This window comes from Fringilla coelebs (genome assembly GCF_963513975.1).
Source record: "Fringilla coelebs genome assembly, chromosome: 1".
NCBI classification, from domain to species: Eukaryota; Metazoa; Chordata; class Aves; order Passeriformes; family Fringillidae; genus Fringilla; species Fringilla coelebs.
The window spans coordinates 62,557,182-62,579,528 of NC_140028.1; the positions used below are offsets into that span (position 1 = coordinate 62,557,182).

The following is a 22,347-nucleotide window of genomic DNA, read 5'->3' on the forward strand; positions in this document are numbered from 1 at the left end:
ATTAAATCCTACATGCAAAATTCTGAAAGCCTACACTACATGTTAAAACAGCTGAACACATCCTATTCACACTTTATCTTGGGATCTTTCAAACGACAACTAACAGTCTATTAATATAACTATGACCAGCAGACTAATTTGGATGGACTCCTTTAGCTCTTGAAAATACTCTATACAAGAGCACTAGTAATTCATTCACTTTTATTGTTTTTTAATTTTGATCACAAACACTATACAATCTGTATTGTAGGTGTTAAAACATGTATTTTCTTTAAAAAAGTTTAAGAAGTATTAAAACAGCTTTAACAGTGATAAAGTAGGCTTTATTCCAATTATTTGTGTTCAATTATTCAACACCAATTTTTACAATACCTAAATCTACTAAGACCTACTTCTTTTGGACCTGTGCCATCTGTTCTACCAAGTAACTTCCCAAATTATGAAATTTATTATTTTTATCTTTAAAAATAAATTGTTGGAATTATTTCTGAAGATGGCAGTGCTTAGACCCAGCCCACACATTTTATAAATATGTTACAACTACACACAGCACACAGCTTCACAGTTCATGCGATAGGCAGTGTCTAAAAAATCAGTTACTAACTTCCAAAAACATTTAAATATCTACGGTATTTAAACACAGTGTTTTCTAGTTCTTCATAAGAAAAGTAAGCTGTAAACATTTTTACCTTTAGTTCATGCCTTGTTTTTTAGGTAATGTGGACTTATTTTGTTGGTTTGTTGGGGGTTTTTTTTTAAGTCTACAACCATTGTTGGAATAAATCTGTGTTCCCAAAAAATATTACATTCCATGGATAAAGCACAAGTCTATTATATAACCATGTGATACAGATACAGAAAATGAACTACCGTATTCAAAAACATAAAAGTAAAGATACTAAAGCAGTCCATAGCTGTTAGAGCTGATGCTTTCAGAATACAGACCAACATTGTGACACTAAAAATGTTCAAAAATAAGGCCTCTGAAATAAATATTTCCATTCTTTAAAAAAAGATATAATAAAAATGTACATCACATGGTCAATGTAGGTATAAAAAGCACTAAGTTAAACCATTCTGGATGATGTATCTGAAGTAAAATGGCCTAGGTTTTGCTTCTGCCGACGTCCTCTATTATTTTTAGGGCATTTTCTGTTAAAAAAAAAGAGAGAAATAGGAAAGGAGGGCTGATTTTGTATATGCCACCTATAATTGAGCCTAACAATCACGCATTGACTCAGTTTTCTGTACTTGACAATAGCAAGGAGTCTATGATCTGTGCTGACAAGTGGGACACTCCTCTGTTCAGTACTGGGCTGTGCCCTGGGATGTCTGTAGGACCCCAGATCACGCAGAAGGGAGCCCTGCTTGACCTTGAGACTGAAAGCAGCAAGGTGCTACATCCTTCAGCCTTGATCCAGCAAACACGTTCCATAGGGAACGATTGCATTAGCTTTACTTTATACATATTTCATATTGAATACCCAATGGATGGTGAGACTGGATCAATCAGCCTTTTGAAGTGCTGGACCTCCAGGGCCCTTGCTGCTCCCTGCAGCCCATGAGACAGAGCCCACCCAGGTCTCTCTGTGGGGTGACTCTGGTGGTCCCTTTCTGGGGCCCAGACACACAACTTAAAGGATTCACAAAAGCCAGCAATCCTGAAGGGAATGGCACTTAGCCAAGGCAATGAATGATGGAGCAGGCCTGCTGGGATGCAGCAAGATGTGAGAGACTGAGCTGGGGAATGGTCATACAGAGGCTGAAAGAGGAGCTGAACCATTGCCTTCCACACCACTGCTTGGGTCAGCAGGATGTTCAGTGGAAAAAGGAATGGCATCAAGTGCATGAGCCAAGTAACTCTTTTACATGGGCAGGTGGTGTTTTACACATGTGCCAGGGTCTGTTGGGTTGAACTTTACAAAGGATACAGGGAAAAAGGCCTGTATTGTTAATTCACTGTGTCCCTCTACATCACTGAGTTTTGGAAGCCTTAATGCAGTAGCAGAAAGTTTTATGGCCCAATGCAAGTGGAGCTGAAAAAGTGAAGGACAACTTGAGGAGGAAAAATCAAACTGTGGCACGGATGCCCAAGTGTAAAACTTAAATACTTCCTACACCTATAAGGTAACAAAATCATTCTTTATCTATCTCAGAGACCTCAGTGTTTGTTTGGTTCAAGTCCTAGAACTGAATGCCTTGTCATCAAAAAGAACCCATGGCTCTCATCTGAGTTTTTACACAGGGTGAGAATTTTAGACAACCTCTAGTTGTCTCAAAATGTGCCTGTGTGTCTTTAAGTTTCACAAAACAGGTTCTTACGGTGGGTGCCTAAAAATGGGACTAAGTTGCACACTAATTTTCAGAAAGTGTATATGGTGTGAGGGGTACTTCTTTCTCTGTGTAACACCATTTACAGTGGTACCACAGGGAACAGCATCTTGTCAGCCTCTCTGGTTTCACTGACTGGTAGCTGGGGATCATAGGTTCCACAAAATTTCAGCAATACCTCAGTAAGTCCAGGGAAGGCCTAACACAGTAGCTTAACTCTTGGATTTGTTTTAAGGCTGACCCGTTCTGCTGTGTGTTTGGTCTGGAGATTCAGAGTGGTTACTGGTGGTTTTTGAATTTAAAATTCAAACAAAGGGCAGATAAGATGTTACATAATCACCCTGCTTCAGTCATCAGGTAATTTTTAAGTGCGTATTAAGCAAATAAAATGTTGGACATCATATAATTAAATACAGAAAAAGTATATCCATACAATGTGGAATTTTTCACTGTTTTTGTCTTTACCTACCTGGTTATGCACATGACAATTGCAACTATAATGGCAATCTGTACAGCTCCAATTATTGCTGCAATAAGGACATGCGTAAGCTTTTGTCTACTTGGGACAACATAAAGAATACTAAAGTCTGTCTTTTCACAGTGCTGTCCAGTATATCCTGATTCACACCTGAAAAAGAAAGAAAAGGAATATTTCATGGAATCTGTAATTTGACAGCACCCCAGTCATTTTGCAGATGAAATCCAAGGTAACTCCAGCTGAGAAAGAGCTGGTGAGAAGGTGCATGTGTGATAACGCTTGGGTTAGGGAATGGTTTGGATCTGTGTGGCAAGAGAGGAGACAGAGCAAGTAGATATGCTCTGCTTTTTCTGGATGTGGTTACTAGTGGCCCTCTGAAAGCACACTAGTGTGGGGAAGACCCCAATTTGTCAAAAGAAATATGTGGGTCATTATTATATTGGTACAATATTTAGGAAGAGTGTAGCAACTGGGTGGAACAAGCAGACACTTGAAAGACAAGTAGACAAGGCTAAATGAAATGCAAGATTAATGCTCATGAAACACAGAGAGAGCACAACTCAATCAGCTCCATTGTTATATATGGGACAGAAGTGACAAAGAGGAAGGGGAACCTTGAAATATGGATTGAAAATCCACCTTGAAAGAAGAAGACCCCTTTTCAAGCTGCAACCTAGAAAAGTGGAATCTTGCAAAATCTACTGGACAAGACCAGCACCAAACCCCCTCCTGCCTTATGGATGAGCCAGAATTCGATGGAGGTCAGCTTAGAAAATTCAATGGATCACAACTGTTCCAGTGAGACTTCAAGGAAGAATCCAAAATCCTTTGCATAGGGTGGGGGAGAAATAGCTGGAAGCAGAAGAGAATCAGTTCTCTAAATGGTAACTTGCCCGAGCAAAGCAGCAGTTAGCTCAATGAGAAGCTCAGCAGAGGCTGTTCCTGAGCAGTGACGCGTTCCAGCAATGAAAGATGTGCCAGTGCAAACACTCTGAAACAATTCATGTCTCAAGGCAAAAGAGGCTCAGGCTCAAGAAAAGGCAAGAGGCATCCAAAGCACTGAGATGAAGTCTGCAGAGTCAAAGGCCACCACTTAGAACCCTGAGCAAGTTCCTGGTACAGCTGTCCTTTAGAATCCACTGACACGAATGCATCACTGTGGTCAACTGAGTCATACAATTGGCCTCCAGCTCTACAGCTGCAGAAGAAATACTCACATGCAGGCAGAGCAACAATCCTTTTGTAAACTGGATCTGACAAGCCCAAATGCAACACAAAATCAGACTCATCCATTCAAAAGCTTTGTGCTAGGGTAGGAATTAATTCTGTTTGGAGCAACAAAATAATTACACCAAAGACCTTTTTACAAATGCTAATGCAACTCCTAATCCCTCTCTGCATGCAGGGATAATAGTTGGGGTTTACATCTTCATAATCTTGTGACTCTACTTTCTCCAGCCATGAGCTGCTGTGTAAGGAGTTTTGGTTCATGAACCAAATTCCAGTAAGACTTGTTAAAGAAAACCCACCATGTGGTAGAACTGTGCCCAGTGGTAGCCAGGAAGGGAATAAAAAGAACTCTGTATAAGCATACGAGAAGAATGAAGACAGTGAACACACTGGCAATCATGCAAGAAAACACAGAAAGGAAGATGTCTCCTTGTTAGTCAAGAGAACTTAGATCTTATTGTTACTTTGCTTTTGTTTTCCTTAAAGAAAGTAGCAGATGAAGTATTATCAATGTGAGAGCTGCTTTAATGCAGAGGAGACAAAACAAGGCAGAGGAGGCACAAGGAATTCAAAGATGTTTCCTCAGAAACACTGAAATGACAAGAAATTTTTTCTGAGAAATACTGAATGCAAATTCAGGAGGAAAAGTGCTTGCATTAATAATTTCATAATGGCAGGATGAAATAGTAGTCACCAGCTTTCTACCTTAAGCTAGTAGAACAGATTTTAAAACATTCTGCTGCATAAATGTATAACAAGATAATATAGATTTAGTATAATAGCAAGATCAATTGAGGTCAGCAAGGATTTATCAAAATAAGCTGATTAGTCAATTAATTGATTTAGCATAAAGAAGTTTAGATTTCTTTTTAAAGGGCTGGACTGTGTGTCCTTGACACAACCTGCCATAAGGACAGGGCAGAACTGCACTGCACAAGGGGGGCAGCAGGAGACAGACCCGATCCCATCTGTGCAAAGGCTGCTAAACTCAATACTGTGCTACTGACTGCTACAAAACCCTCCCACCTGCCTGCTGGCAGCCCTGGAGGGCTGCTGTACAATCAGCAAGGAGATTCATCGCCCTCAGTGAAAGCAGAATTCGCTCTGCACAAGTATTTTCTGCAGTTTTATAGGTCATCCCATACCTCACATACATCGCTGCTAGGAAATGAGGGCCAAATGAAACAATGTATATGCTAGATGTCTATGAGAACTGAAAGCGTTTGAAAATAACAATTTGCCCTTAGCAATCATCTCTATATTTTCCTTGCTGGAGAAAGAAAGATTTTTTTTCTCTGATAGAGGTACATGATTACTACGGTGGATTGATGTCTGTTACAAACTATTTGCTTCCTTAATAACTCTGCTCCAGTAGGAAACATGCATAAAGCATGAGACCATCAGTATTTTAATAGCCAAGAAAATCCAAAGGAGATCTGATAGTCAGGGTCGAGAACTGATAGTCACAAATTCTGGGCTGGAATCACGTGAGGTTTGTTGTGCTAGGCTCAGTACTGAGAACATATTAAGAATATTTAAATACATAGCTGAAGCTACTAACAGTAAATGTAACTATAAAATAGAATTTAAAAGGATGGTACATTAATTGGATCCATCAAAACATTTCCTATCGATACTTACTAGAGTATTAATAAATATTTAAAAGATGGAATTTACACTGAATCATAAATTGATAGAATACTATAAGGTTAGCACGTTACGAAGAAAATTCTGAGAAAATAAAAATTAGTTAATTCAGACAGGAATGTTTTCCTTGAAATACTGCTACTTTAAACAATTTGAGGACAAATACCCTATGAATTGTGTTAAATGTAGTTCTAGGTCAAAAGAACACCGTAACCAGATATGCTGGGGATGCAGCCAGTGTCCCAAAAGAAGCAAAGACATGTTGCGTTCTCTTGGTTCCAGACCAAAAGAAAACCAAAACAGTGCTATTGGAAAGCTGAAAATAAAAAAGAAAGGGTCTTGCATGGTAAAAGAAATAATGGAAGTTTTCAAGTGCTTAAGTTGACAACAGTGCTGGCTCTGCCATTTGTGCTTCCTGCTTTCTGATCTGTCTGGAAACCCTTAAATCTCGGCAGTGCAAAAAACACCTAAATATCATCAATCAATAAGGATCAAGGGAGAAAATATGAAAGCATCCAATGGATTTACAGCTGAAGTTTCAAAAGCAAAGGAAAGCAAAGAGTTATGGCAGTTTCAGCCACATTAATTCGAAAGTACAAGCTTGCAAGAAGTACTCTGTGGAAGCTCAGGAGTGAAACCTCCTAATAAGTAGGGCACTGCATCTTATTGCTAAGTGGCCTTTTGCTATAAGCAACTTTTAAGTAATACTAATAATAATAGCAACAACAACAATAATAAAATTTTGGAGGAAAGCAAAGATCCAGAATTCGATTGGTGAAATGTAAAGGAAAAAAATTATCTGGGAGCAAAGGAACATTCGTATATTCTGGAAAACACAGAAGGGCTTAATACTGAGTGTTCTGAGTTGCTAGCTTACTCTGTAGACAAAGGGTGTGGGCTAAAGAATATTTTGCAATTTTTTATTCTCTAGATCAAACCTATTATTGTGAAAAAGGGCAATAAATGTTAAAAATAAGGTATTGATTCATTCTCTAGAGAGAGTTTATGACGGGAACAATAAAATGTGCTGATAGTGTAAGAACAGGCTAAGGCGTCAGTGGGAAAAGAACAGTCAGAGAGAGAAGCCATGCAAGGCAAGGACCTTTTTAATGTGTTTCTGTTTTGCTTGGTTTTTTAGCTCTGGATATGATTTAGCAGCTGAAAATATGAAGACAACACTGAGGCTGCACTTCTCAGAGGGATTCAGGTTTGGATGTACCTGAGTGACCGAGCCTCTCCTCTGAGCACTATCTCCCTCCTGATGGGAGCAGCTGGGTGCTGCCCACAGCACAGGGATACTCCTCCTGTGCCACTGCTTAGATATCACGAAGTGACACATGCTGTCATTATGCCTAGAGAGCATTTTGATTAAGCTTTACAGTGATTTCAATCAGATTTTGGAGGCATGAAGGACTTACCGGCAGGAAGCCTTCTGAGTGGAATAAATGAACTCACATTTTCCATGTATACAGTAACCATTGAAGCTTTCTGAACAAGGTATGTGGTTTCCAATGTAAATGTCTTCTCTTTGATCACTGGCATCTTGAAAAGAAATATACATAAACAATTATACATGGGTCTATGATGTTAATTTAAAACTCTCAACCAGGAATAGCATATCCTTAAAAATTTGCAGTGAATAAAGGAATAGAGAATAATAAAGCAGAGGCTTAAGGGGGAAGTTTCAGAGGCACCTACAGAGATTTGCTAGAAGGTACTGCACTGGAAAATGATCCTCAGACACCACTAAACCTGCTTTTTATATCATGTTTCTCAACAAGGAGAAAAGTGTTCGTGACAGAAACAAACCAAAGCAGGAAGATCAGCGGAAGCTTTGTCAGTGGCACTGGGGCAAAGAGCTAATACATAGATACAGAGAGCTGTCTCCCATGTGTAAACAGATGAAAAAGAACCCTTTAAAAAGGATTAGAAAGATGTTGAACCACATTTTATGATTACTGGGTAGAAAACCACTTGATACAGCCCAGATCTGATTGGTACCACTGGTGGTTAAAGTTGAAATCAAACACACTTCAATAGCACTCTTCCTCAGAGAAACATTTTTATGGAGAGAGAGCTTAAAAATATTGAAATGTGTTTAGAATACCCATTCCTTTGGGAGGTGTGCTGGTTTTGGCTGGGATGGAGCTAACCTCCTTCCCAGCAGCTGATGGAGTGCAGTGGCTTAGATTTCTGGCTGAAATAATAGTGGTAACACAACACTGTTTTGGCTGTTGCTGAATGGAGCTCACCCAGCATCAAGACTTCCTCTGCTTCTCACACTGCTTCTCCCCTCAGCAAGAAGACTGGGAATGGGCAAGCCTGGGAGGGGACACAGCCAGGAGAGCTGATCCAAAGTGGCCCCAGGAACATCTCACACCACATGACATCCTGCTCAGCAATAAAAACGATAGTTTTGGTATTTCCAGGGTGACAGTTTCTCAGAGGTTGGCCAGCCATTAGTCTGCTGATGGGATATTGTGAGTGACAGCTTTTGCATCTCTTGTTTATTTTTCCTCTTTTTATTCACCCCTTCACCCGTAAAACTGGCTTTAGCTTCACCAATGAGTTTTTCTCATGTGTGCTTTCCTGCTTCTTTCCTCCAGAGGAGAGCTGGGATAGAGCAAACAGCTGGTGGGCACCTAGTTGTTGTCCAGCTCAGCCCAGCACAGGAAGGCAATCCCTTCTGCCCCAGTATCTTTCATGCTTCTGTCATGTTGCCAAAACTATCCAAAGCTGTGTTCATGTTCAACCATTTCCCCCCCAAAACTTTTTGGTAAAGAAGTGCTAACCACAGAAGTTGATATTTCATAATGAACAGGGATCTTAAGATGTGAGCATAATCATAGAATTGTGTTCATATCCATGGCAATAGATTATAGCTTCACAAATAAAAGACTATTAAGCAAAGGGAGTGTGAAGAAGAAATCTTCTATATGACTGCAGACATTTGAAATTAAACCAGCAAGAAAGAGAATGTATTTTTACAGGGCAAAAAGAGAGATATGCTGCTCTTTTAGGTTTTTTCTGAAATGTCTGGAATGTATTTTAGTTTGGTTCTGGAGAAAAAAGCCCAACCCTGTATTAGAGGTTTTAGATATAGGGAAACCTGTAAATTCAGGGTGTTTTGAAGATACAGAGGGCTTGACACAAGGGAAGAATGTTTACTAATACTGACAGTGTGTCTTCCACTGCACGGGTGGAACAGACTATGTGGGGACATGTCTAAGAGGAGAAAAGTGGGCATGTCTCATCCCAAAACGATACTCTCCCTCCTTTTCCAAGAATTTAATTACTGTCATATCTGGTCCCAATCAAACCTTGTAATGAGCTACACACAATTATATTAGTATGTTCAGAGAGCTGCATCATATCTGGTTTAATACATGTTTTTTTTTTAATTTAATTTAATTTAATACACAATGTGAGGCCCAGTGGAAAACTGAAAGGTGTATCCCCTGACAAGTGGCCAGAGCCACACACAGGCCAGAGGCAAAACTTACATTAAGCAGGAGGGTGCTAAATGCAGGAGGTGATTCCTAGTGTAAAATAGACATTTACCTCCCTTTTGACAGGAATCCATTTTTAATCAGAGACACCTGCTAGGCTGCTTCAGAGCTTCAAAGTGAAAGATGTAGCTGGTGTAGGAGCCTTGAAAGAATGACTGGATATAGGAGCTCAAAAACTTCACCAGAAGGAAGAGTCATGCATAAAAACTGAAACCCTGATGCTCATCTTGGTACAAAAAACCACCAAGCCAGCTGAATCTGGGAAGAGAGACCTTTCTGACTTTAGATAGCCACCTGCACTGCAGGAGGAGACTGCCAGAGTTCTAAAGACTAGAAGATATTATCCACTCAGAGAACAGGGTTTAACAAGATTAGCTCACAGGAACTGAAAGCAAAAGCAAACAGGTAGGAGTGCAGACTGTTCTCTTATCCTGAAGGAAAAAAACAATTCAAAGAAGTTCAGTTCAGGCTCTCACTATCTAAAGAGACCTGAGTACTGTATTAAAAAATTTCAAAACAACCTTTTTCTCATGAAGAATACTCTCTCCATCCACATCATTTGCTGAATGTGAGACTGCACAAGCCATACACATTAATAATAATAATTATATACAATGGTTTTTCCACTAACTAGATTTCAAGGGCAATTTACATGCAATGAATAAAAGGCTGTTACCTCTTTGGAATAGGAACTGAAAGTGGTGTTTCATTACATAACATAATAAGATGTATATTGCATTTGGTGCCTTTTATACCTTCATAATGTAAGTGAAAATTGACATTAAATCACTCCAACTGGTACATCATATGCAGTGAAAATAAGAGAATTTGTGAAAAGAGAAAAATATATGAAGCTTTTTGGCACTGAATGTCTTTTCAAGAACGTGAACATGAAAGCCATGTCGGGATGGCATTACTCAGGGAAGCCATGGGAGTGCAAAACAAGTATAATGACAGAAAAAACTGGAGACCAGAGCTAACAGAGAAGGTAGCAACCCCTTGGAACAAAACCTGCATTAAGACCAGAACTGAGGAGAAAGAACAGTGAATAATGTTCATTTGTGATTCCTTCCTGTCCAAAATATAAGCACCCATTTGCAGAGTGGATTCTCTTTTCAGGGAAGTTCTCTTCCTCCCTGGGACCTGAATTAGAGATGCACCTCAAGACTGAAGAGGTTATTGCAACCTTCAGACTACTCCTCACTCTTGCTCTTTCATGTGGTCACTAATGATGATGTAGCCACAAAAAGCCTGAGTTCAATCAGATGAGGTTTCAGAAGCCCTGGGGACAATGCTAAAAAAATTTGGGGACAGATAGTGTTTCCCTTCAATCCCCCCAATAATGAGGGGCAACTTGAAACAAACAGGTGAGCCCAGGATGTCAATACCTTGCTCTGGGTCTGGTGTTTCCACCAAACCTTTGGGGTTTTAAATGATGGAAGAGACAAGGTATGCTGGGGCCTGATGGAACCAACCTGTCCTGAAGGTTTGGGGCATAAGATGGGAGGACCAAGAGGTGTTTAAACTAGAATTGATGGGAGAAGGGGATTCCAACATCATTGCAGTAGGTAAGTCAGATGGCATCACCTGAGGGTAGCAAGTGCTAGTGGGAGCACTTCCACTGCTCCTGGGAGCGTGGAGAGCTCAGGAACACATTTGAAAGGCTTGAACAGCAGCACACACAGTATGAGAAAAAACCAGGATGAACTAGAAGCACTGGTCAGCTCCCAGTGCTACAATATCACTGGTATTTGCATGAATTGGTAAAATGAGTCCCACAAGTGGAGTGTTGAGATGGAGGGCTCCAGGCTGTTGAGGAGCAACAGGCAGGGCAGACAAGTTGGAGGTATCATGTTGTATGTCAGGGAGAGGTGATCATACAGCACTTACAGTTGGTGCTGATGTGGGTGGGAGCCTCTGGGTGAAGGCCAGAGGGATGGGAAACAAGGAAAGGGGGTAGTGGGTGTCTACTACTGAGTGCCCAGCCAGGATATGAGCACTGATGGCTTATTCTGTAAGCAATTATGAGAAATCTCTGGATTGCTACCCTGCGTCCTTATGGGAGATTTTTAACTTCCCACACATCACCTGGGAATATAATATTGCTGTGATGAGCAGGACTTTCTTGACATTTTCAGGAGATAATAACTTCTTGTCAGAGGTACTCAGTGAGCCTCCTAGGCTTGCTATTTGTGAATGGAGGGCTCATGGGGGTTGTAATTTTAGGCGTCTGTCTTGGCCATAGTGACCATGAAATGGTTGAGATTAATTGTTGAGCTTTCAGTGCAATGAGAAAAAGGGCACCAGCATTGCTACCCTGGATTTCAGCAGAAAAAACCTTTAAGCTGTTCATGGAGCTCTTTACTGGAGTACCCTGGCAATCTGCTTTGGAGGGGTCCATGAGTGCTGGTCAAGGTTTCAGAAGTGCCTTTAGAAGCACAGACAATTCCACTGCATTGTAAGTCAAGCAAGCGGAATAGAAGACCAGCTTGACTGAACAGGGAACTCTTTGTGGAGCTCAAGAGGAAAGATAATTTGTATGGCCCCTGGAAGTGAGATCAGGCTTCACAGGAAGAGTACAGAGCTGTGGTTTGTAGACACAGAAGGCCAAAGCTCATTTTGAACTGAATCTGGCCAGTGTTGTGTGAGATAACAAGAATGGCTTTTTCAAGTGTGTTACCAGCAACAGGAGGTCTAAAGAAAGCATTGGAGTGATACTTGATGGGTATGGTCATCTGACTAGCAGGGGTGAAGAAAAAGTTGAGGCATTAAAGGTCATTAAAAGGTAAAGTAGAGTTCATGTAGGTGAAATATTTTCAACCAATGTGGTTCAGCATATTAGTTTACTGAGATACTTTAAAACAACCTGACAAATACAAAATCATCCATTTTCCCCAGAAGTTAACAGAAAAGATGGGATCATGGCAGGGAGGCTTGTGCTATGTTATTTCATCAGGAATGTCACAGCTTGCTGTCTTCTAGTAAAGTCATTTTCACAGCACTTGGAGGGAGTCCAGTCCTGTGGCCACCACACAGGGTACTGAGCAGCTGGGCATCTTAGAGGAACAGAGCAGGCAAAACTTACAAATCAGGCACATCTTCCCACTAGCCTTGCAACGTGCTGCAAGAGAGAAACTGCTCACAGGTCTGTCTCAGTTACAGGAATCAGAGCTGTTAGGCAGACTAGGAGAGACTGTTTTCTCATCTTGTGGAGCTGTAACCAAGAAGCACAAAGTCTGCACCGTACCTTTCACTTCTGGCCGATACTGCATGCCATCATCTTTCTTTCCAACTGCATTTGTGTCATCTGTTTCTAGGTGATAAATACATGCATGGTTACTTATTAGGAAAGGATATTTTCCAGACTGCTATGTGTGCATCACTGATAAGCCAGAATAATATTCAAAGAACTATTTTAAATTGCAGTAAAGCTGGACATGCTCCCACATAGTTCCTCCCACACAAACAGGCTGGTATCAAACCTAGTTGGTGGCCCCAGTGTCCAGACCAACATGGCACACCTCAAGCTTGAGGTTTTGAACGAAAAGCTTTTCTGTGGTGTGGACCTAGGTTATTTTGGTGACAGTCTGTTTTGGTGTTGGAACTGCCCAAGTTACAGATCTAGATGGAACTGGCAAAAAGTTGGTAGAAATCTGTTATTCCCATGAGAAAGTCCTAAATGCAAGCCCCCAAAACCGAAGGATTATGGGCAGGATTAGCTACAAGGCAGCAGGCAGAAGGCTTCAGTGGACCATTCCAACGCTGGAAAAGGAAATTATAGAATCACTTTGGTTGGAAACGATCATATTTCAAATGCTTATTTCCCAATAAGCATTTGAAATGCAAATAAGGGAAAAAACCCTTAAGAATAAAGGATAAATGTCTGTGCAATCGGGGCCCAACCTGACTCACACTGGAAGCACATTTTACAGCCCACAGCAACAAGAAGGAAGATTTACCACAAACCCATATTCCTTCTGTTCTCCTACCACCCCCACATGTAAGAACTGTTGGATTATTGCTTAGATTTTCCAAGAGTTTTTCCTGTCTTTCCAGGTAACAGCAGCCAAAGAAAGGCTATGTAAACCCAGCTCTATGTGTGTAGTGTGGGGAACTCAAAATTGCAGGTGATGAGTTCACTGATATCTGCATCGGTGACTTCTGACCAAAAATACAAAAGGAAGTCTACTGAGCCAAGTTATGTCAGAATTTCATTTTTCCAAAAAGCCAGAATGAATCCTACCTGAGCAGTGTCCAAGGTGCCTGATGTCAATCTGCTCTTGCCTCAGACATGATGCCTCTCTGACAAAGCACGGATTGTTATAGGAACTTCCATCAGAAGCACACACAGGATTAAAACTGTATCCACTGCAGTCTATGTTACATACACACCTGTTAATTGAAGCATACAGCAAAACAAAATTGACATTCAGCAAACAAAAATTAAGTCGTGTTAAGTCCTAAGTAAACGCTAGCTCATGCACCCATGCCAAGAGGGGAGAGCATGCTGCATGAGGATGCTGGAGAAGTCATTGGCATCTCAGGCTTCCAAACAGAATGTACAAAACTGTGAATACATGCTTCAGTGTGCTTTTCAATATTGTATTCATGTTTCTTGTAGTTTTACTCTGGTATCAATCTCATAGAATACACCTGAAAAGTGATGACAGACGTGTAGGAAGATTTACTACATTAATATACCAGTTTGTGGTGTTTATTCTCTAGTGCGAAGAAATTCAGAGGAATATTCTAACTTTTTCAGCATCAGGGTCCTTGGAAGGGAAAACAAAAAGGAATCCCTTTTCTGTTGGCAATAGAAGGAGTTCTATTTCAAAGGCTGTGTAGACTCAATATGCTTGGTTAATATTGGTTAATATCTTGCTGTGTCATTTCAGAAAGACTTTCATTCATACCTTTGAAAGTTAACAATAGGTCTATTATGTTACATTTAAAAGAAGATTATGCAATCTGAATTATTTCATATTGCATCCCATTAACATTTTGGTTATTTAGGATGAATCATTTTCCACACAATCTGCAACTAGGGATTGTAAAATGAAAGTGGGAAAAATGAAGACCTAGCATGTAGCTGTTTCCTAACCACACCAGGTAGGACAGCCAAAGGCTCAGATAGGACTGTGACCTGTTCATGTTAGATACTCCTGGAGCCCCAGTGAGAAGTCCATAAATTTTACATATGTGAAGGGCACAGGAAAACTTTGCAACTTTGCATGCCTCACGCCCCCTGATTATTTTAATCAATATTCTGCTTTCTAACTGAGCTTCTATTTTTGAATGAAAGTTTCTGTGTATGTTCCACAGTGCTCTGCAAGTCTATCTCCACCTTTGGGACGGGGAAAATAAGGAGGGAGGCTGCAGGATGAGGGGAAGGACAAGGTGGGCACCATGTCCAGGTCTCAGCCGAGCTCCTCCTGATGTCATGAGATGAGAAAACCACTCTGCACCTTCTGAGAAGGGGGCAGGGGGCACCAGACCCTCTCCTCGTCAGAAAGCTCTACAGGGGGCACATGGTCTGACTGCCAGGAGTAACTATTAGCTTCACCTTGATGTGACTTACCCTTGTAAGTCACAAGAAGGGGGGAAAATGTCCAAGCAACCAACTTAGCAGGTTTTTTGTGTTCTTTCCCACTGTTGCAGATAAAATTAAACTATTAAACAGATGAATATATGCCTCAAGCTGAAAACAAATCTGCAGCAGAACCAAATTCCGTGCTGCAGAAACACTGGTGATAGCCAACATACTTTTCTCTCTTCCTCTTCTTCCATGAGAACCATTTCTTCCTTAATTTAAGTATTCTAATTTTGCAGGTAATTTTCCATGCATGTGAACTTCAGATTGTTACTAGACAGAACATCTCTAGTGCAAATACTGTTTTAAGTGCACCTACTGACAGTGAAAAACTACCCCAGTAATGAGTCTCTACACATCTTAGGGACCCACTTCCAAGTACTAAAGAAGCCTCTAAATATCAATATGATGAACTTATGATAATCTCTCTTACTAGAAATGGTAATGGTTGTAAACCTCAGAACCAGGATGGAAATACCATTTTGTTTACCTACTCCCGCATGATGTTAAGACTAATCAGGGGCTTATTAGGGTTTACAACATACAAATAAAAGGCTCATGGCTCAGCAGTCATGCATATTTACTAACACAAACTAGCAGAGAGCTGATCCTCATTTGTGTAACACTGGCTGCGTGCAGACAGACACCTTTGCTCCCCCTTAAATCTGCCTGTAGTCACCATCTGATGGCTGTAGCATCATGATTATGGTTGTGTTTTGTCATTCTTGGTGACAAGGTGAGGTTTGGACATATCTTTTTTTCTTCCTAGTGACCTTACAGACTAGAGTTGAAACCACTTGGAAAATGGTTATGTTTCCATGCTTTGCTGTGTTTAGATTGAACATCTAATATTAAATGCTTACTTTTTCAGAATTGTCAGATGTTTGGTTTTGGGGTGCTTATGAATTCCTGACCCTGGTATTTTGATCAACAGTCTCAGTCTTATCTCTAACCATCTCATCAATGCACAGAAATTTCACATGTTGAGCCCCTTCACAGGTATCTGACTATCTGCCTGCTGCCATTAGCTACTGCTTTGCCTACGACCACGATGGTGAGTGATACTTCCAGCCTTCCCCTGGCCAGTTAGTCACTGGTCACTTGGCAGAGCTGTCTGACATGCAAAAGCAGCTGGTGTAAGGACACTGTGGCATAATGAACAGTTGGACTGGATTGATGCACTTTAAAAAAATTGAAAGTCTTATTCCAACATAACCCTCTAAAGCCTTTCAGAGGACTGAAAGAGAAGGGGTTAAGGAGAGGACATGGCTTGAGTGCAATGGTCTGAAGGGAAAAGGACTCCCACAGATGCAGTGGGGTGGCAGAGAGGGAACCAGGAGCATGTATTAGAAACCTGGACTCATCAGAGTCTGCATAGGGTGCAGTGAATTTGTCCTTGCTCATAGACAGATTCCACTAGACCAAAAATACAGACAGGACTGCAGGAAGTGCCAAATCATGAGATGAGAGCAGTGACATATGGGGGGTGTTGCTCTTGACAGAAAACATGAAAAGAATGTTGTTTTTGACTGCTTGATGTTTGTGAAGGAAGGTAAAACCATGGGAGAGCAAGTTGCTGCTCTGATGTTTCACATCAAACACTTTGAAACTGGAGCCTGCATCCCTGTGAGGGGATGGGACCACCACAGACTGAAACAGATGAGCAGCTCAGGAAAGCATTGGAAGACCTGCCAACAAACCTGCTATGAAATCCTGAAAATATGCTATATCCTGACGTCAGATAGCTACAGAGGGCACATAATAGCTTGGTACTGAGATGACAGGAAATCCAACTGCTTGGTGGAAGCCAGTTTTCCCCCCACCAGCCACTTTGGGAGCCAAAGCCAAGAAGAAGTCAAAGCTCAAAGCTACCAAGCAGAGCCCACAGGTCGGACCAAACCACAGATCACACAAGAAGCACACAAAGTATGTGAGAAGACACAGCAGACAGTGAGAATGACCTAAGAGTGGTATCTTAAAGGGCAAATGTCTTATCAGAGGCCTTTGCAAGCAGGAGAACCTGTAAGAGGCACCAAGGACTGATTTCCTTCACAGCTAAGACTGAAACTGAACACAGAATTGCGCTCCCATATTGCAATCTGTTCCATGGAGGCTCTCTCCTGCTGGGGACAGAGCACAGAGAGAGCACTAGGACAATGCAGAGCTGCTCACAAAGGCAGGGCAGGAAAAGCTTGAGATCATGAAGAGAGAGCATGGACACCCAGGGAGAAGCACAAGAGGGACACCCAGGAAGAGAGTGGACCTTAAATGTAAAATTCAGAAGAAAAGAGTCACTTAAGGTAAAGTCACTTAACAGAATTGTATTAAGGACATCTTGAATGTGCTTCATGCTTCATACAAGAAAGTGAATGAGTGCTTCAGATTTTTGCTGGAAAAGCTTGTTGTAAAAGACACACTGGAGCTAAAGGAGTGAGAGCCCTACAAACATTTTCTTCCCTATTGCCTTCCTACTGGTTTTAACCAAAAGGATTTATACAGTTAATGCTCCAAATTGATGTCTTGCTGGAGGAAATTCCTGCTGAAGGTTCTCAACAGATCATTTCTCTCACTTAACCCAGGGAAATCAACAGGATATATTCAGATGTTTTCCTGATGTACTAGGGTACACAGAAAAAGTACCTGAATTTTGTCACCTGTCATCAGAGAGCTGATGCATTATCATTCATTAACACCATTAGTTAAACAGAAAAGCATTTGAATGTCAAGAAAGTACAAAGTGATATAATTAAACCAAGCAGATTTTTTGGCTGGATTTAATAAGCAATAAATGAGGATGTACAACTCATTTTTTTAGGGGCTACTCGGTGTAACAAAGCAAACGTGCTTAGTAAAATGAAGCGACAAGCTCAGGCTGTAAGAGCACTTGCTGCTATTAGTAAATTAATTAGATCCCCAGAGATCAGAACACATCTCAAGGCTGCCTTTTGTTTTCAGGCTTCAAGGTGTACGTGGTCTGTTGGAAGTTCTGTGTGCTTAAAAACCCTGGTAGGTTCAAAGAAAAGAGAGGGGAAAAAAAGGAAAGGAAAAGCATGACTGACTTGTGGAACGGGCTTGGCTGCTGGGAGAGACTGGCATTTCCAACCAACAGATCAGGCTGCTGATTTATGCCCAGCTGGGTCTTGCTCACAAATGTATTTTTCTGGCCTGGCCTCAGAGGGAGTGCTGCTTGCTATCCCTTCCCAGTAGCTGACAACTTTGAGCACTCTCAGGTACTCACCAATTCATTGGCACATCTGCTTACAAATGTAAAATGGAAACACTAGAGTAAAACAAAGTGTGTGAAATGCACACAGATGGATAAGGGTATGCTTGATGGAATAAATTTAGGTGAATTGAAATAGCAGGGGTGTTGCAATTGCAGTTAAGAATATAACCATGCCAAATGAAGGATTACCTTTCATTTGATGCTTCTTCCCTTGTGTGCACTTCTTCCCTGATGAAACCTGAACTAAGAAAATCTGGATTTCAAAGTGATTTTTCTACTTATTTGACTAGACTTGAATCTTCATCAGGTTATTGGTGTGTTTTTAAAAATGCCTTTATAGCACAAGAGAAGTAGAATTCAATTCTACAAAGCTTCTTTGTGCCTGGCTTTAGCACTCTGTCTTTACTTCTGCCCAGCGATCCAGAACACCCTTTGAATACCATAAGCTTCAGCTATTTTCCAGACCTCCCTTTTCCTACATTCCCCTTTTTCATGGCATGGCTCTCTCTGACCACTGAAGAAATCTAGTCTTTACTGCAGTGGGCTTCTCACAGCATACATGGTGAGCTGCTGTTTGCTCTCTCAAAAGCAGCCTAACACTCCCTCTACCCCCAGATAATAGGAACCTTCAAAGACTTGGCACACACTGCTGCAAAGATCACTAAAAATATACATTAAAAACCAGACATGGATTATTACCCATCTAGGATCTACTCCATTTCTTAATAGACAGTATAGTGAAAAGACCATTATGCTATTCCTATGATATCAGAGTATCCTGCACCCAGATTTTCATAATTCATAATCCCACAACACAGTCTTAAATCCCTTGTTTAGGTTGATTTTCTCTATTGTCTGGTTTGTTTTATACACAAATACTTGGGATTTCTTTTCTTCTGTTGGATCAGAAAGCTGTGAGTTGCATTTACACAGGATTTAGATACCCTTCCTTATGAATATACAATATCATACCCTAAAAAGTTAATAAAAATAAAGTTGGCAAATGAGTGAAAAAGTGGTCAAAAGAGGTAAGTATAAACTTGCATGCCAGATTTCAAACAGGCCAAATCTTTCCCTGGAGTACAATTTATATAGACAAGGCAAAGACTAGGACTTTGAAATATCCACATTGGCATTTCTAACTGTAATTTCTAATACTTCTGAAATTCTGGTTTGGCCTTTGTGAAAACAGACACTATGTAAATTATAGGCCAGTTGAATTTATATATTGCTGAGGTACCTTTGCTTTCCAAAGTAAATCTCATAAAATGTTAATCTCAAAAGGTCTACTTGGGGATCATCTGTCAATCTTTCTTGAAAATCTACATTATAAGTCAAAACATATCTTTGACAGCACAGTACACTTATTAAAAAAAAAGACTGAATGTGCTCAGAATCCCATTTCCATATTTCTTCTGTTAAAAAAAAATATGTAAAACTGAGAACATGATAAATTTGAATTTTTACAGTGAGGCTATTTTTAAGTTAGTGATTTCCTTATCAAAGAGCAAAAAAGAGAAAAGATAACAACTCAAGTGGGGCCTTGACAAGCTGGAGGAACCTCCAGAGGTCTGAAGATGAGAGGACATCTGTCACACTGCCACAGGACAGATTGTGGGTCGACCAGCAGGGAAGCAGCTCTGCAGAAAAGGACCTGAGGGTCCAGGGGAGCAGCAGGCTGGGGGCTGCATCACAGGAGGGTCACCAGCAGAGCAAGGGGAGTGACTCTTGTCCTGCATTCAGCACTCATCAGGTCCCATGTGGAGCACTCTGTCCTGCTTTGAGAGCCCCCAGTAACTGCAAAAACTCTGAGAAACTGGAGGGCTGCAGTGGTGAGAGGCTGTGATGGGCAGAGGGATGGAGTGAGGGATGGAGTGAGGGCTGCTGTGAGGAGGGGCTGGGGCCACTGCCCCTCTCAGCCTGGAGGAGAGAAAGAAGAGAAGAGAAGAGAAGAGAAGAGAAGAGAAGAGAAGAGAAGAGAAGAGAAGAGAAGAGAAGAGAAGAGAAGAGAAGAGAAGAGAAGAGAAGAGAAGAGAAGAGAAGAGAAGAGAAGAGAAGAGAAGAGAAGAGAAGAGAAGAGAAGAGAAGAGAAGAGAAGAGAAGAGAAGAGAAGAGAAGAGAAGAGAAGAGAAGAGAAGAGAAGAGAAGAGAAGAGAAGAGAAGAGAAGAGAAGAGAAGAGAAGAGAAGAGAAGAGAAGAGAAGAGAAGAGAAGAGAAGAGAAGGTGACCCAAGAGGGGTTATCCAGAGAGTGAGGCTCTTCTCAGAGGCACACGAAGAGGAGTGAAAGACAACAGCTGCAAGTCACAAGGAAAGAAATTGTGATTGAACACGAGGAAATTATTTCAAAGTGAGAGGAGTTCAGCCCTCGAACAGATAAGCCCAGCTGTGAAATCTCTCTTCATGGAGATGGTCAGAGCTCTCCTGGAGAAGTCCTTGATCTTACATGGATGAATTATCCCTGGCTGCAGTGCAGGGCAGGAGCCCAGACCCTCTAGAGAGCCTACCTTTTGATTGTGTGCTGATAGGATGATCTGTTCATCTCATGAACAGTCAGTAGAACTGAAAAGCCCAGTGTGTGCTGAGAATAAGTCAGGAGCAAACCTTGTGTGTTTGTGATCTGACCTACAGAATTTACCCCATCAGCTCTAGATGGCCCCAGGATTTGTGCTGCCACCTCTGTGTCTGCTTCCCAACACGACTGCATTTCTAATTCAAAATTCCAACAGAAAACACCCAGCCACATTCATACCACCTTTGCTTGTGGGCTTCTTGCCACTTTCTCACACAAGACTATAAGTCTACCAACCTCTTGTGCACACATTTTGCACTACTATACATAATATGTTGTATTTTCAACACAGGGGAGGAAGATTTTGGCCAGAGCCATTTGATGGTCAGAGGAGAAAGGCAGACCCTGAATGGTGTCAGCAGCAGCTTTTCCCATGATATATACAGTTTTGGCACTCAACAGGAAGGAAGTCCCACCCAACCCATCCTGTTCTTTGCATCCTGTTACCTCAGATCTACAGAAAATCACTGTTCAGGCAAATGACACGATATGTGTTTATGCAGTTTCAGACTAGTGCATCTACAAGTGATTTTCTATGCCCTTGAAAAGACTGACCACAAACTACCAACTCTTTAAAATACTTACAAGTCGTATGAAAAAAGAAGAAAAATATGGAGAAATATATTTCTGTGATGCTTCCTCAATCTGATTACTCTCAGAGTTTAGATAAAGAAATAATGTCCTGATTTGCATTTGGCTGAATACAAATTTTTCAAGTGTGCTGTTTATGACAACCCTCTCGTCAGACTTTATTTCTGTGTCTCAACCACTCAACCTAGAATCAACACTGAAATTTTTTATAGAGGCAGTGGAAATTATAAAGTTGCTTATACTTTTGCATTCAGTTTTGCATTACTGTGCATTGTTACCACTTTTGGTTTAGACAGATAATGTTTCTGTGAAGTCAAAAAAAATGAAGATACAATTCTTAAACCCTGTGCAAAGCCTGATTTCTTCAAACTATGTGTGATCTACTGCAATAAAAGCATAAACATCATTTTTGATCAAGAGCTAGCCATAATGCTTTAACACCAAGCATGAAAACCAAGAATCTGTAACTTTTTCAAAGGGGAAAATAAAATTTAAGAGCAAAAAAAATTAGCATCACTAATTTGCAATATGGTGTGTATCGCAGCTCTGTACAATCAATCTTCTGCAAATTTGCTATTAAAATGCACCAAGATTTGGTACTTACACAGACTCATAGATTAATTTAGGCTTAAGAAATGTGCAGAGATCATGTAGTCCCAGCCCCTGCTCGAACTTGGTCCCAAGACTGTGTCTGATCAAGTTCAGACCATCTCCATGGATGGAAATGCCAGACATGGTGTTGGAATGTCCAACCACCCTCAGGGTAGAAGTATTTTCCATTATGACAACACAAAATCATTATGAAAACACAAAATTTACCATGCTTTGACTGGTGTCTATTGCCCCTCACGATATCACTGTGCACCTCTGAGAAGAAAGACCTGCTTAGATAACTCTAAGGACCTGCAAGTTCAACTCTAAAAATCAGGAAGTGACAAAGGGTCTTGGTTCTGCTTCTCTGTTGTAAGGATGCCCCTACAGTTGTCACTGAAAGCATCAGGTGCCACTGCTCTGCATAGGATCCACAGCTTTCCAGACCCAAAAGACAAACCACATTCTGCAGGGAATAAAATTGTCTTTAGCAGGATTTTTCCATTATTGGGAGAAAATTTGCCTATTCTGCTCCCTAGGCTATTGAGGCTGGCCTCTTGGCAGGTGCTGGGATTCCTCATTAA

General features: G+C 41.0%; 1 protein-coding gene across 1 annotated transcript in view; it reads right to left on the bottom strand.

The window, feature by feature from the left end:
• Positions 1 to 1,067: 1,067 nt before the first annotated feature.
• The window catches only part of TMEFF1 (transmembrane protein with EGF like and two follistatin like domains 1), a gene marked incomplete at both ends in the record, with an annotated part of 111,888 nt that continues 90,608 nt past the window's right edge, over positions 1,068 to 22,347 (bottom strand). The window contains 5 exons of the mRNA XM_084206885.1: positions 1,068 to 1,152; positions 2,801 to 2,959; positions 7,105 to 7,228; positions 12,443 to 12,508; positions 13,439 to 13,587. Of these exons, the coding sequence (XP_084063011.1) occupies positions 1,068 to 1,152; positions 2,801 to 2,959; positions 7,105 to 7,228; positions 12,443 to 12,508; positions 13,439 to 13,587 (583 nt within the window). The remainder of the gene's footprint in view (positions 1,153 to 2,800; positions 2,960 to 7,104; positions 7,229 to 12,442; positions 12,509 to 13,438; positions 13,588 to 22,347) is intronic.